The sequence below is a fragment of the Cryptomeria japonica genome, chromosome 4, assembly GCF_030272615.1.
Source record: "Cryptomeria japonica chromosome 4, Sugi_1.0, whole genome shotgun sequence".
Classification (NCBI taxonomy): Eukaryota; Viridiplantae; Streptophyta; class Pinopsida; order Cupressales; family Cupressaceae; genus Cryptomeria; species Cryptomeria japonica.
In genome coordinates this window covers 504,234,280-504,250,451 of record NC_081408.1, presented here as the reverse complement: position 1 = coordinate 504,250,451, position 16,172 = coordinate 504,234,280, and the positions used below count along the sequence as shown (strand labels likewise).

General features: G+C 34.5%; 1 protein-coding gene across 2 annotated transcripts in view; it reads right to left on the bottom strand.

The window, feature by feature from the left end:
• Positions 1–8,683: 8,683 nt before the first annotated feature.
• Positions 8,684–16,172, bottom strand: part of LOC131053465 (uncharacterized) — a 104,170-nt gene continuing 96,681 nt past the window's right edge. For both annotated transcript variants that reach the window (XM_059219916.1, XM_057988076.2), the window contains one exon: positions 8,684–9,112. In XM_059219916.1, the coding sequence (XP_059075899.1) occupies positions 9,052–9,112 (61 nt within the window). In that variant the 3' untranslated portion in view covers positions 8,684–9,051. The remainder of the gene's footprint in view (positions 9,113–16,172) is intronic.

Below are 16,172 nucleotides of genomic sequence, written 5' to 3'. Positions count from 1 at the left end.
TGCTTTTGAGTTGTGTCCTTAGTATTGGTATGCGATTGAGTGTATTTATCTACATAAGATTTCTATAAAGGTCTGCGTAGACAGAGTTGTTCATGAGATGTTCTTTCGTGATTATCATAAGCTTGACCATGTGTATTTGGGATCTTAGATTTTTGAAACAAGGATGATGTTGAGTCAGGCATGAAACGTGGTCCTCTATTACCTCCACTATTAGGTCTCCTTTGATCTATGTTGAGTTGACTTTCTTGAGTAGGTCGATTTTCTACTATTTGGGACATGTCAAAATCATGAGGTATCTTAGCTCCACTTTGTGCCATCACTTGTAGAAAATATTGTCTATCTCTTCTCATGATTTCTTGTATCATCTTGTTGAAATGAGGATCCATGATTGCATCTTCCACCTCTACTAAGTGTACTGAAATGTTGTCGACATTGTCATTTTGTGTATCATTGTTGTTTGTATCATCCATGTTCTCAACATTCTGAATGTTTCTATAGATGTCCATGTCAGGTAATGTGGTATGATCATAATTGAAAAAGATGTCGTTGTCGTACTCATAGCCACTCATGTTTGTAGACTCTTGAGCCTCTTTAGCTTCCCTCCTAGATTTTTGGGAATGGGCTTCAACCATGAACTAGGTCTTGACAAAGACGTGTGAGACTAGATGAAAATGGAAAGAGTTTGGAAGACCAAGAGTTGGATGGAATGTAAATGAATCTAAAGTGTACTAGCAATGTCCCAAGTGTGAGACCAAGTATGTATGTAGTAGAGTAGGTGTGACTTCCAAAGATATGATAGATCTCTTGATGAGGTAAGTTGACCTTGACTTTAAGTAAGACCAAACGAGACCCAAAGGTGATAGACCTTGATGAGGGACCACTTAGCAAAATGTTGTTGTATGTATTGTGTTGACCAAGTAAGATGGGGACAAGAAAGTGACCTTTTGACTCAAGTTTAGACAAATGTGAATGTACTGCAAGGTTTAAGGAATGATGAACTTTGTGACACCCAAAAATAAGCCGAATTCTAGATGGAAACCCAGAGAAGTAACCTAGGAAGCTCAAGAATTATGAAACTGATTGCTTTTGTTTGCTGGACTCTAAATTTTCCCAATACTGAACACAAACGTGCCTGTAGACTTCATAGACGTAGTTACCCAACACAGACTTGACTAGTTACTACACAAACACGTTTCTAAGAATCTTGTGAATACGGTTTGCTACGATGACACATACGTGTTTCTATCCTACACAGATGCGCTTACAGTACACAAACGTGTTTCTATCAGACATAGACGCGTTTATAGAACCTGAGTGCAATTCTTCCAATTTGTGAAGTTGTTCTGACCAAATCAAAAAAATTGATCATTTTTTGTGACAAGAGGACACAATATCAATGAGGAATCAATATTTGCAGGTGTTTAGACTCAAAATGACTCAAAAGAAAGTGTGTTGTTTGATGTAAAAATGTTTTGCATACACTTGAAGACACAAAAGTCACAATGTTTTGATGTTTGATCTTGAATGCTTGAATGTTTAAAAGAAGACAAACATAATTCATATGGTTGGCCAGGACAATAGTTGTTGATCCCACATGCGGTTTCCCTCGAGGCTACGCTATTCAAAGCGGATACTTAAGTGTTTGACCCCACTAGCTCCACCCTCGGTACTCACTTCTCTAGGGCAACCAAGCACCAGTCCCCACGAAAACTCCCTGTGGTGAACTTTGTACCTCTACTAAGAATTGTATGTGTGTGGGCCGCTCCAGAGGTTCGACCTCCTGCCCCAACAACTAGAAGGATTTTAGCTTTCTAAAACAAAAAGGTGCTAGTAAAGGAATCCACTCATGTGGCCATATATGTGACACGTTCAGCTCTGTAATTACAGAAGGCTCCCAGCCGGTAGGGGTTACGCCCTATTATTGATCAAATAAACATGATCAAACAGGTTTATGGGGAGACATGGTGTTGGTATGGACTAATCAACACACGTTACCCATGGCTTTCATCATGGATACAATTATTTATAGTGGTTCGGAAGAGGGGGGTATTGCCTCGCTACCACTTGGGTTGTTCCCTCCTCACTAGTAGTCCTAGTGACCACACGGGGAGGCGGGCCCTCTAAAGATTAAACACAAAAATCCTATTGCTCAAGACACAAAAGACACTGGTTCAATTTTAGTGCACCAATTGAAGTGTTTGCTAATCTATGAAAACAAAGCACACAATAAAAATCAAAAGAAAACCCTTGCCCAAGTCCTACAACAAAGATTTGTTAGTAGTTTGGGTTGTTTCAAATGATTACCCCTTCCTGCAAGCAAACAAGATAGGTTCCCAAAACATTTTGTGAAAATTAGGGGCCTTCAACACACGATTCGCTTTCAAAGACAAACTACACCACTTCGTTAGTTGGATCACAAGATATTGACTCAAATAAACTAGATCTAAAACCCTAAATACAAGACAAACTGACGAAATAGAAACCCTAATTGAGGAACTGAAAAATGATGCAGAGAACACAGACGTGACTGAAGACTGCACATACGTGGTTGAATGTTGCACAAATGTGACTGAATGCTGCACAGACATGAGTTAAGACTGCACAGACGTGGTTGAATGTTGCATAGACGTGACTGACTGTTGCACAGACGTGACTGAATGTTGCATAGATGCCCCTAAATGTTTCATAGACGTGTCTAAATGCTACATAGACGTGCCTGAATACTGCACAGACGCCCCTGAAATGAAAACTTGCAATCTGAAAAATAAACATACTGTCGGGAACATAGACACGATTTTGGAATGCGCAGACGCAACAAAAAAACAAAAACGTGATTTCAGAGGGCGTAGATGTGGAAAGTCGAAATATCGTCACAAAATGTCGGATCTGCAACTTCAAAAACACAAAATCTGCAATAAAAGATGCTAAATGCAAAAGGGACAAGAGTCCCACCGGATGTGCCAAAATGTGTATGGTGAAAAGTGGATAATGGAAACAACAATATTGAAAAACTAAATGAATTCAACCATAAAACCCTAGCCTAACAACAATAAAGATCCACCATAACATATGAAGATTACCTAAGACAATGCAAATCAATAAAATAAAAAAGATTATACCATCACATGTCCACTAAGGTTTGAATCTCCATTCTTCCTATCTCCATTTATCTTTTTGGATATATTTGCTCTCAGATTTTATGTGTGCATAAGAGCTCAACAAAAAACGGAAATGTGATTGATAGCTTGATCACATAAGATTGATTAGAATGCTTAGGGTTGATAATGAAGGAGAGTATCCTCTTATATAAAAGACGTTATAGGAAATGAAGGGATAAGATTAAGAGGTGTAAAGATAAATGGTCGGTTAGGATTAGAGGGTAGGTAGAGGAAATACTAAAATGATAAAGGGGGTAGGTAGTGTAGGAATTAAGAGATGAGTGTCATGTAGCATAGGTAGAAAAAGGCTAATGAATTAACCGAATAAATAAAGATTTATTTAATTAATAGAGGAAAAGAGATCAATTAAATAAATAAAGTTTTTATTTAATTTAGGAAATAGACAATTTAAATAAATAAAAGTATTTATTTAAATGAGGAAAAATGCTAGAAAAGGATAAATTAATTAATTAAATAAATAAGGATTTATTTAATTAATAGAAGAATTAGGCTTAAATAATTAAATAAATTAAATATTTATTTAATTAGACATGACAATTTTAGGTGCCTACAGAGACCATCAAAGGTAAGGTCCTTGATTAAGATTTTGTTGTTTATATTCATATTGCTGATTACAGAAAATATATTTTGTAACTTGTTTATATTCATATTGTTGATTACATAGGCAAATATTCATTTAACTTTTTAAAAGGGCAGTCACCAAATACACCAAATAGTTGTCTAAGTCTGAGATCAAAGATTAAAAATCTTGTTGTCTTTAGCAGTCTAAGACACAATATCAATCACTTTACAATTTTTATTCCTTCATGTTTTTTTGCTCAGATCTCTCCTATACTCTTGAGGCTGCTTCTTGAATCTTTTGTTCATGGATACCTGAACTTTGATGATGAAAACTATTAGAGGAAGAATACATGAGCAAAGGGTCCTTTTAGGTCAACATGGAAGAGACCAAAAAGCATCAACGCTTTGCATCATCACCAAAAGATAACACAAAAGCACATATACAACACAACATGTATACAACATATAGAAGAATAAAGATACAAATACGAGAATGTCACGTCTAAACAAGGGCTAGAACCCACTATGAAATATAGTTTACACTTGTCCTTGAACTGAGAACTTTAATATTTTAATGGACTACATAGGGCACTGCCTTAAATAATGAGCCAACTTCACATGAAATTGGTCTAAGGTAGAAATAATGGTAAAAGGAACATCTAAGCTTTTAAATTAAACTTGAACTTGAGGGTGATGGAACCAATGGTGGGACAAGTGAAACCATCATGCACCTTAATCAAACTTCGGATTTATCATAATTGTCTTGATATAATGCATATGTGAAAAGATATTCTTTTGTATTCATATTAACCATACATAGTGGATCAATAAGCACCCTACATGTGGGTTTGTCATTAGCTATAGCAGTAATGTATATTGGTCCATCAGGTGTATGCTTTGAGTTACCACTTTGGGTAAAGGTGATATTAGGTTCAATCTTAGGTTTCAGTCTATCTTGTTTAAGAACTGGCTCCATCACGTTCACTAGATGTTCAACTCAGTTGGTAACTCCAAGGGTCACCTTTTAATCTAGTGACTACTTTCAATCTTATGTTCATTGTCCCTTGATAAGGCATTTTCTTCATTGATGTTGAAATTTTTCCCTAATGCCTTTATCATATGACTGGATTCTATGATGCTATACATTGTCTTGTGTTTTTTCTTTCCTAACTACCATAGTTGCTCATACACCTCTTAATTACTTTAATGGTTATCTTGGTTCTATGTTGAGGCTTAAAACTATCAATGTAGCTTGATCTTTGACATTTTGTGAGAATAGTTGCATTTTGTTGTGACCTATCTCTTGATAGTCTGTATAACTGTGAATTGTCCTTTTGTTTCAATTATGTTACTATTTTGACTATGTATTATAGGTCTATGAGAATTTGGGACTATCAAAGATGTTTTCATATTGCTATTACAATATTATCATGTTCTCATTCATCTAAACCTTATACCCCTTTAACCCTAAATCATTGTAACTGCCTTTGGCCCTTTTGGCATTGGATCAAATCCTTACTTGGGTAAAGTTGTTAACTGCTTTTACTATTCTTATTTTTTACTTCATCTATGTCCTTTGAGTAGTATGAACTTTTGATTTCATTGTAGCTTATTATGGATTCTTCATTTTGCCTTAACACATCGTTGTCTCTACTATCAACTCTTTGATGATTGGGACTATTTTTTGTTATGATTTATTGAATATCACTTTAGCTCCAGTCATTGGACTGTCTATTTTATTTTACCTTCGTTTTTCTTTTCAAAAGACCACTCATGTTATTTTTTTCTCGAGTACCCTCTAGAGGGGGCATCATCCTCATTTTTCTATCCTACTATTGATACCCCAAAATCCAATAACAATACCTAATACCCCTAGCATATCAGTCATCACCAAGCTTTTGTATTTGGCATAAGTGAAAGGTTGAAGCTACAGAAGTTTTCTTTAACTAAATATAAGACCTCACATACTATAACTAAAATCACATAAGAATAATCCCTGATAGACCTAAGAAATATCAACAAAATAACCCTCATTAAGTAACATTCTATGTATATTTCGAGATAGCTAACCCGATCTAATAAGTCAATATTGAACATGGTTGTCGACATAGTTATACCGAACACAAACAATGAGATGCCCATCGAAATAGTCACTAAAGACGAAATAGTAATATTTTGTAATCCCAATAGAGTATAGCTATCCCAACACAAAACTAGGGGTAGGTTGTAACAATGTAGACCCTATCGAAATAACATATAAGATCGGGGTAGGTGCTTTATATTCCCTGATGGCAATTGTTTTTTTTTAAATATAGCCTGTTCATCGGAATTCTGACGGACATGCCCAACATAGGCCTCGACGAGAGTGTTGTATCTGCGACGAAATATTTCGTCCCAAGCACAACACTCTCGTCGAAGCTTGCTTGCATTTGCTGTCGGAATTCCAACACAAAAGGGCACTATGCTTCGACAGGAATGTTGTACCTGCGACAGAAAATTTTGTTGCAAGTGCACCATTCCCATCGGAGCTTCCTTGCATTTGTTTTCAGAATTCTGATAAAAAAGGGTACTATGCTCCAACGGGAATGTTGTACCTGCGACGAAAAATTTCGTTTGAGATGCACCATTCTCGTCGAAGCATAATACCCTTTGGTTCGTCGAAAGATTGGTGACTTCATAAGAATTCCAATGAATTAGACCACCACATTATGTGTCAAATTCTGACGAAGAAGGCGTCAAAATTTTGATGAAAATTTGTCTGTCGAATAACCCAACGAGATTTAGCGACAAAATTTTTTTCATCGTTTTATCGAAATTACAACGATAGTTCATCAGAAAATGACCCTATATAGTTCATCAGAAAATGACCCCAAATATGTTAGTAAAATAGTGTGTGCAAAAATCTTGTGTGTGTGCAAGACCCTAAAATGATGAATGCAAACAATCTAGAGTAACTCTATGCTTTAAAGAGTAAACCCTAAATGCTTGTAATTGACAAAGTAAATGCTCTAAATCAATTATGCTAAGTGATATAAAGCATAAATATAAATTTGCAAATTGATGTAATGAAGCTCATACAAAGACATGAAAACAATATGAAATCATACCCAACCCCAAGGGAGGGGTACAAACCAATCTTCAATCGATGATCTCCTATTGATTTCCTACATCTTCAAAAACCCCCAATTGATGAAAGAATGTTTGATAAATTCTTGATAGATATTGTTGAATGTTATTGAAGACTCCAAAAGACCACCTCTTTCACTGCATAGAAGACTCCTTGTGATCGCTAGAAAATTTAGCCAAAAACTTCTAAACCTTCAAATGAAGAAAGAGAGCTCTTATGTATGAAACCTTAGATCTTAATTTCGTCTTTAGGCCGACCTAAGATTTGAATTTTCTACCAATTTATTGGGGTTAATCATTATAATATCATAGAATTATGCTCCCAAAATTTTCAGAAAAATGTCAAGGACCGTGCATAACTTATGCATGGTCTGACCAACTTTCACCAAATTTTTCAGGGCCATTAGCTACAATGATATTAAAGCGAATGTCAAAGTTACAATTGATTTCAGGATGTTTTGACATGCGAAATTGCGCCTTAAAGGTCGAAGTAAGACATAATTAGGGTTTATGATTTAATGATTTATTGGAGGAATAAAATAAAAGGGGCACACTTAAAGTAAAAGGGCCCAACTTTATAATGTATGAAGTGATGAAATATGAATTTAGATTTAATTAAATTAATTAATTAAATGCTTAAAAGGAATTAGAAATGGAAAATACAAAACACACTAAGGTGGGTGCTAAACCAAGTGTGGAATTGTACCACCCTAACAAGGGTGTACAATTTATGACGCTACACTCCCAAAGAGGGAGGCTTGAACTGCCCCTAAAGACTTGATAGTTATTAAACAAAATAAAACACTGAAATAAGGTGGATATTTAACACCTATAATAATCTTTGAAATGAATGAATACATGAAAGAAAGCAAATCATAAGAATTGAGCTAAGGAACAATTTGTATCCATGCTTTGTGCAAAGTGTAGTGGAAGTAAGATTAATAACCTTTTACTTACCTTAATTGTTTCGAATTTATGAGAGATCAAGGTCCTCATTAGAAAAGTGAAAGCTTAACAATTAATATCTATTGAAGCTTTTACTACGATCCTCTCATTTAAAATTTTCAAAAATCTGGTTTTACCACCATGGGAACCATTTGGTGTCATTTCCATGTCCCATAAGTTGGTCAATATAACAACAATCGACCTGATTAACATTGGAAAATATGCAGCTGGCCTTTTTGGGATTGCAAATTAAATTTATAGTTGCTTATTTATTAAAACATGATGTACTCGCACTTGGTGACTCGACTTACAACATAACATAAATCGACGAATGCATACTCAGTATTCATTTGCACAGGACAGGAAATTTCCATTTGCACTAGATAAATGATTCCCATTCCATATTATATAGATGGATAATTTGATTTGATATTGTCCAAACATATAAGCAGAAGTCATTTAGAGCATTGAATATTATATTTAGTCATTTTCAAGGTTCCAAATCATTCTTTCATAATTTGTTGCAGATGGGTGAAAAACATTTATCAAGATAGATGATAAAGGGCAATATACTGGTTTATTAAGCCAACTGGCATGTAAACCTGTGAAAACAAGAAACTCGTCAGCCTGAACAAAAAGGTAAGGCCCTTTTGTGGTCTCTTAACATGTATCCGTCACAATAAAGAAATCAATAAGATTTTAACTATTCATATGAATAGTACTTTTACGAAAAAAGAATTAGCATACGAATTTCAAAGACAGTATAAAGGATAACAGAGGAGAGAATGCCCACATTTTAGAGCACAAAACCACGTAAAAATATACAACTAAGCAAGTTATAAAGTTTAAAGCATGCAATGAGAAAACAGAAATAGAACTATATGGAACTCCTTTATTGCCATTTGAATACTCCCAAGATGAATGGATTACTCGTGTACATTGGTTAAATGCCAACAAATCTGGAAACTTAGTTTCAATAAATTATCTATGAAATATAATGATATTCCCAGCATCTATACTGCAATATTTAATGAAAATAACTAGTAATTCAGACCCAATTTTCTTCACGACAATTCTCAACTTCTATTCTCCCATGTCGTCTGCATTGACATTTAAGTCATGGTCCGCCAAGAGAGTAGAGACTGAAAAAGTAGGGGTTTTGGATCCTGTTATCCCATATCACCAGGAGCTTCGTCGTGCTGTTGGTACAAGAGCATCCGGGTCTAAACACTATCATAAGCTACATATCCACAGGTGGAGGGACTGAATCCGCAAAGTTTATGATTGACAAGTGAGAATATCTGTCACAACATACAAAAATTACCTTGAATTATTACATGTCAGCTTTAAACAGTCAATAGAATCTATGCTACTGGTTATGTCAGCTTTAAACAGTCAATAGAATCTATATATCCACTTTCTATATAGGAAGAAACATAGCTGCTTAAACACGGAGGGGCTTCAGATCTATTTTTAAGGAACACAAAATCACATGAAGTTGATATTGCTAGAAGATTACTCAGAATCTTTTTCTGAAAAATAGCAGTCCCAATCATCTCAAATTTTTCAATTTTTACATCTTATTTTTTTTATTATTTTATATTTATTACTCTGAATTGTCAAATAATACAATTCATGAGAGCACTAGCTTTCATAAAGTTTGGAACTTAAACTGCACTACAAATTTCATAAGACCATCCACTTTAAAATATTCCTAAAAAATCTCAGCAAAAATTTCAACAGCATTAGAAGGGGCTTCGTGAGAACCCAACTTAAAAAAATATAAACTATAAAATAATGACTTATTGGATTGCTGTTCTGGAAGTCCCACATGCACAAAGATATAAAATTGTAAGTCATGAAATCAGATGCATCATGCTGAAGCATCAAAGCAAGGGACTGAAACAATGGGTATCTATTGTATTCACACAATACTAGAACCTCCTATGACCGGACCCTTTCAGCATCTCAGTAACTTCATGCCAAATATTGTGTTGCATATTATTACCCAATAGGCTTTTTTATTGTAGACTTACCTTTCCGCAATTTACGGAAAACCTGTCAAATACCTGTAAACAGATTTAATCTGCCATCAAACAATTTTCAGGTAACCAGAAAATTATCTCATGTCGGAAAAAAATAAATTCCATTCTTTTTTCTCCCGGCCAACTGTTATAGTTATTGAAAAAAGAGCGCGCCCGAATATCTCGTCAAAATATGTAAATCGCGGCCATCATATACAAAATATTAATTAAAAAAATCCGCTACCGCTGCCAACCACGCACCGCAACGGTTTAGCCATAATCGCCAAATTATTCTTTCGCGAGGTTTGGTAATATTTTTGTTGGACACTGCCCATTTTTGTCATGTGCCTAATTATTAAAAGGATAAGATAGGTTAATTCCTTATGTTGGAATTAAATTTTTAAATTTCTTTAAACTAATTTTATGATTGTATGTACTATTATATTATATTTCATATTAGGAAACTACTAAATATAAATATAAAGATATATAATTAATAATTAATATATTTTTATACAATACTAATTATCTAATATATGAATATTATATAATATACAATTAAAACATTAAATATATTATATAACACAAATTAATTATATATAATATAATTATATTTTTATGTTAAAAATAAAAATTATTACATTATAAATATATTATAATAATTGTATAAAAAATTTAGGAAAGGGAAAAAAATATTAAAAAAATAATATCAAATACCCAATGACAATAAAAAAAATTAAATAATATCAAATACCAAATGACAATAAAAAATTCAAATTTCTTATTAAAAAAATAATAAAAAAAAATATTGTTTAATGATATTTATCGACATTCTTTGAATAGATTTCTTATAAGTATATATGCTAGTTCTTAAGCAGGTACAATTTATGACTAGCAATGAATTTCTGTTATACTTGAGCAGACAAAATGTATGTTATTTTTTAATGAATATGCATAATTTATTTTATATTGAATAATTACATATTAAAAAAGGTTGTATAAAGGTACATCTAAAAGATTATAGCTTTTTTTTTTTTTTTTAATGTGGATTAACTTACCTCCATAAATATTATGGTTTGTTTTAATGTGAATTATCTTTCAATTTCTGGTACATTTCAATTTTTTAATAATTTATTTAATTTGCTTGTACAATGTGAAGGATACATTCTTGATTTTCTCAAATAAAGCTGGTTATGTATTGCTACAAGTGCATGATAACAACACTGTTGCATCATTCAATCATCACAAAACATTGTAAGCTCAAAGCTAATGCCCATGTTCCACTAGGAACAGATCAGAATCTACAACAAACTGAAGTTGAAGGTGAAATCACTAAAGCTTCTAAATAATATATCTGAATCACATCTCCAGCCAGATACTTCAACAAACAGAAACACTCTAGAACAATCTTCAAGATTTCAATACAAAATTATTCTAATTTATTGTGAGTATACATTTAAAAAAGCACAATATAAAAATATTTTACAAAAAGCATGAATGTAAACAATTTGGCCTTAAGACTGCCAGACTTGCCAAGTCTAAAAAACAAGCCAGCAGGCCCCATTTAGGCCTGCCCAATCCTGGACTCGGAGATGCACTGATATAAACCCTAACCAATGATGGAGAAAGGATAGACTACAAACTCGGTTCTGTGAGGTGAAAGGGCAATTTTAAAATGTTTAGCTAAATGTGTACAGAATTCAAACCAGAATATCCTGACACAGAAATTTTATTTATTCCTTGACAACACAAACATACAAATAGAAAGAACTAATCTAATATGGCTCACTGGCGTACCCAGCAAACAGATCCAGACTCTGGAATGTCCTCAGCACTCTGCAGATTACAAACAGATCGCCCTGCTGGTTCTGGGCATCCTGCACAGTTCTCCAATTGTCACATACTTGAGGGTATTCATCCCCAAGGTTGTAAACAGGTCCAAGCTTTTGAAGGGATATGTCCTCAAGCTCCAAACTACTGTAACAGCTTTCCTTTCCCTCTAGCTATAGTTGAATTTTGTTTTTCACTTGCAAAAGAGATCCTCTTCTTTGTCTTGAGCACTCCCTCCTACCCACAACTGCAGCAGTCCTCAATCAATGGAAATTAATTCCATGATTGGTGGTGGTTAAGTGCAGTGATCCCCAAACAATGGAAATCAATTGCATAATTGGTGGCAGTTCAATCTCAACTAACCCCCCCCAAAACATGACCAACAACTAAATACAACTTCCTTATTTTGCTGTGATAACAGAGTGTTAACTAGGAAATGCCTGGAAAACTGACTCGCATTATCAAGCTGAAGACTAAGTCCTAATTTATTATTTACTAACTGCCAACTAAATCTCTATTTCCTAATTAACTGCCAACAGACCCTTTATTCAATGCTCGGATTAAAAAGAGGACATGCCTCCTAATTGCTTGTCCTCAAGCAAGATAAGGCTGGATATCTGCTTACTCCCAAGAAGCATACTCCCTAAGCAACCCTTTCCACTGCACCAAAAAATCTGTCCATAAGTGATTCTGCAGTCACTTCTCTCTAGTTCCAAGTATCTAATCAGGCAATAAGATAACTTTATTTCATCATCAAGAGGTGGAAGCTCAACAGAAGGTGTGACCTGCTGTCCCAATGCCTTTCAAACAAGATATGAAAGACTCTGTAAATTTGACTATTCGGGGGCAGCTCCAACTTATAAACCACCTCACCAACACATTGTACACTTCTGTAAGGACGACAGAAGCAAGGTCTAAGTTATTCAGTACCACTCCTTTTTAAAGTTGACTGCCTGTAGAACTACAACTGCAAGAAAACCATATCTCCTACCTCAAAATGTCTCTCAGTGCAATGTCTGTAAGCAAAATCTTTTGTTGATTTTGTGCATGCTAAAGCTGATCGTGTAAACCTGTTAAAACCTGCCTACTATGTTCAATTAAGTCTCTTGCTACGGGGACCCATATTTATAGAAGAATCAAACTCTGTGGAAGTGGGTGCATCATAACCATACAACAACGCGAGAGGGGACAACCTGATGGACATGTGGTAGATGGTATGGTAAAAATACTCTCCTATCCAGTACACCCAAGCTGACAATGCTCAATCACAAAACTCAAGTACCCCTCAAACCATTTGTTCTCTATTCTTGTTCCAGATAAACAAAATAAGGAAGGGAAGTCTTGCCCAGACCAGTAGCAAAAGGGTGTTTCTTTTGTTGGACCAAAATGCATCATCCTATGATCCAGGTATAGACTGCAGGCCCATGAACCAACATCTATTTTGAAAAATTAGTTATTTCTCCTCTTTGACTGAAAAAGTCACAATAAGAAACCCCTCTCACACAAGAAAATGTCAATATCACCTTGTATCTTTGGTCTCCACTCTTTATCTGCCTAGCTGATCAGCAATTTGTCAAGGGGTAAAGCCCTTGAATAATTGCCCAAATCCATCTCAATAAACTTGTTAATCAAGTTCATCGATTCACCCATATGGGTATATCAACAACAGGAGTTTCATCCCAATGTTGAGCCATTTGGAGAGATTTATTAAGTTTTAATGAAATTCTCACAAAGCCTTGTTACTTTTTTTTTCTTCTAATATATAAAATTTTTAAGATATAAAAAGTTGCCAGTCCTTGTATTGGTTCAGGTTCAAGAGTTCGATTTGCAGATTCGGTTAAAAGAATAAAACTAGAATTGAACTTGTTTTGAGTTTGTCCATACAAAAACATATAAAACTCATAAATATATATTTGTAGCAGTAATTAAGTTCAAAATACACCACACATAGCATCTTATATTATATTATGTAATAAACAAAACCACCATATTAATAGTCAAATATTAGTCAATCTCGAAAGTCGTGATTTATTAAAGTTCAAAAATAATAATGTCCAGTGTCAACAATCAGCCATCATTGATCAAAACTCATATGGGTCTTCAAAAATATCATCGTAACCATCCATATTAGATGATGTAAGTAGTGGTAAATTAGAAGAACCACAAATAGTGCCATTGGCACTAGCACTAGCACTCCCATGCTCACTAGTTGGTTCATATTCATCGTCAACATCAAGCGTAGCAAAGTGGGTAGTGGAAACATCCAATTTAATATGCTTTGGTTCGATATCCCTTCTCTGTAGCCACTTTGTTTGTGTAAGGAACCGGAAGTTCGCCTACACATACACCTGTTGATATGTTTTTATGCACAATCGAACACAAAATAAAATACCAAAGTATTTTACCCCCTCTTGAACAAAATCACCTCAAATGCTAAATATCTGATCAACTAAGACGATTCCAAAGTTTCTAAGGTCAGTTCTTGACATGTGGGTAACTCAATGGCTGATGTGATTTGTTGTTTTCACTCAAGAACTTACACAATTGTTCTTATGACTTCAAACTGTAATGTCCCCTACCTGATCTATTTCAATATATTAAAGTTGATTGATATTATTCAATTAGTTATTAACAAGTGCTTATCTATTTTCCTCATTAGATGATTAATATCATTATTAATATAGATATCAGACCCTGCTACTACTTCAGTTTTAAGGGAGAAGGGTTTACGTATGTTACCAAAGTGCTTAGAGACCAACTACAATAGGTTCCCTCAAAGTTTACAGATCCAAGCCCTTACCTATCTTGGGTCTATACCCTCAAGGCTTATGTGTCACTGATCCCCACCCTATCTTGGGACTTAACCTATTGCTTGGATTTAGGCTGCCCCTCTTTGGAACATCTCATCCCCATCTTCTTAAATACTGACAGTAATAAAATGATTTTGACTATAAGTACACTAACTTCTAATGTATTATGAACACATATGATATTAAGTATGACTGTCATACATATTGCAGTTTGTAACAATATTATTACTTGATTCTGCATAACAACTTTATCAAGCTTCAGATATTAAGCATACATATTAAGCACATCCCCATGCATACCACCAAGAACACAAATGTTACTGCCTATAACTTGATAACAATTCTGATCTAATCTGATCAATGGTGATGTCACTAGATGCTTTTGATTCCTTCCCTTTATATCTCTCAATTTGAGGGAGAGGTCACACCTCTTCATCATGTATGCCCTTTGGCAAGAGACATACCCTTTCACCATTAGCACCCTTTGAAAGAGAGCAACTCTTCATTATTTCTACCCTTTGAAAGGGACACAGCCTTTCATAATCAGATCTGCACTTCTCATTTCCAAATTACGCCCCCTCTCAAATGAGGTTCTCTTCTCCCTTTTATATCTCATTGTTGAGGGAGTCACAACTTTTCCTTTCATGTCTTTTGACTTTTCATCAACTTCATTAATCATATTTAATTATATTATTTTATATTTTAATTTAATTTTTAATGTTTTAATTTTATTATTATCATTTATTATTAAATTCTATTTCCAAGTGGGGACATTACACATGAATGGACACGGATTTGCCAATGATTTCAGATGACTTATGATTTTGCAATTGAGCTCTTAATCTATTCTAACAAAGACTTTAAATAAAATGCAAAAGGATAAGACTTTAGGAGTTCTAATCTAATCCTATCTAACCTAGAATGCAAGAGGCAATGAATGATTCAATGAAATTCAACTAGGCTAGGTTTCACCATCAAAGAACAATTCAACACAAGCTTAATGCAATCATCTAAGGTAAATTTAGAGATGTTCAAATTATTACCATCAACATGGATACCATCAAGGCAATGCATACCAACGAACGAGCAATAATTGAAGTTAAGTTCAATTCAAATTCCAATTGACCACACAAGGCAAACCTACAATCAACAAGAAGCTAGTGGTATGGATTAATCGAATTTCATTCAAATGCATTCAACACTTCTTTCATTCAATCTAAAGTACTTGAAACAAATTCTAATCTAAATTTGGAGGCAATGAGAACCACAAATGCATACAAAATCGAAACAAAATCACCAAACTTCAAAGATTATATTCAAACTTGCAGCATGTAGACGACAATTCACAAAAATCTCTCCCTTGCAAATGAGAGGCAAATGGGTTTATATAAAGTCTCAAAATGAAATGGATGCCCAAGATTCAATCTAGAATCAAGGGCCAAGATCATGCCAACATTGCCCTAATATTGCCATAATTAGGTTTACATCAAAAGTGGAATTAAAAAAAAGGTCCAATGGGATGATGCCTAGTCATCAAGTAGGGAATCTTCTAGAAGATTCCGACTTGCATCCCTCTCTCTAGCTAAGACTAAGTTGAGTTCCTCCATCATAACACTAGGTAGACCTTCCTACTGCAAATTGATCACATCCAAGGCATCTGAGCAAGCATAAAAAATGCTCTCCCAATCCAGCATAAG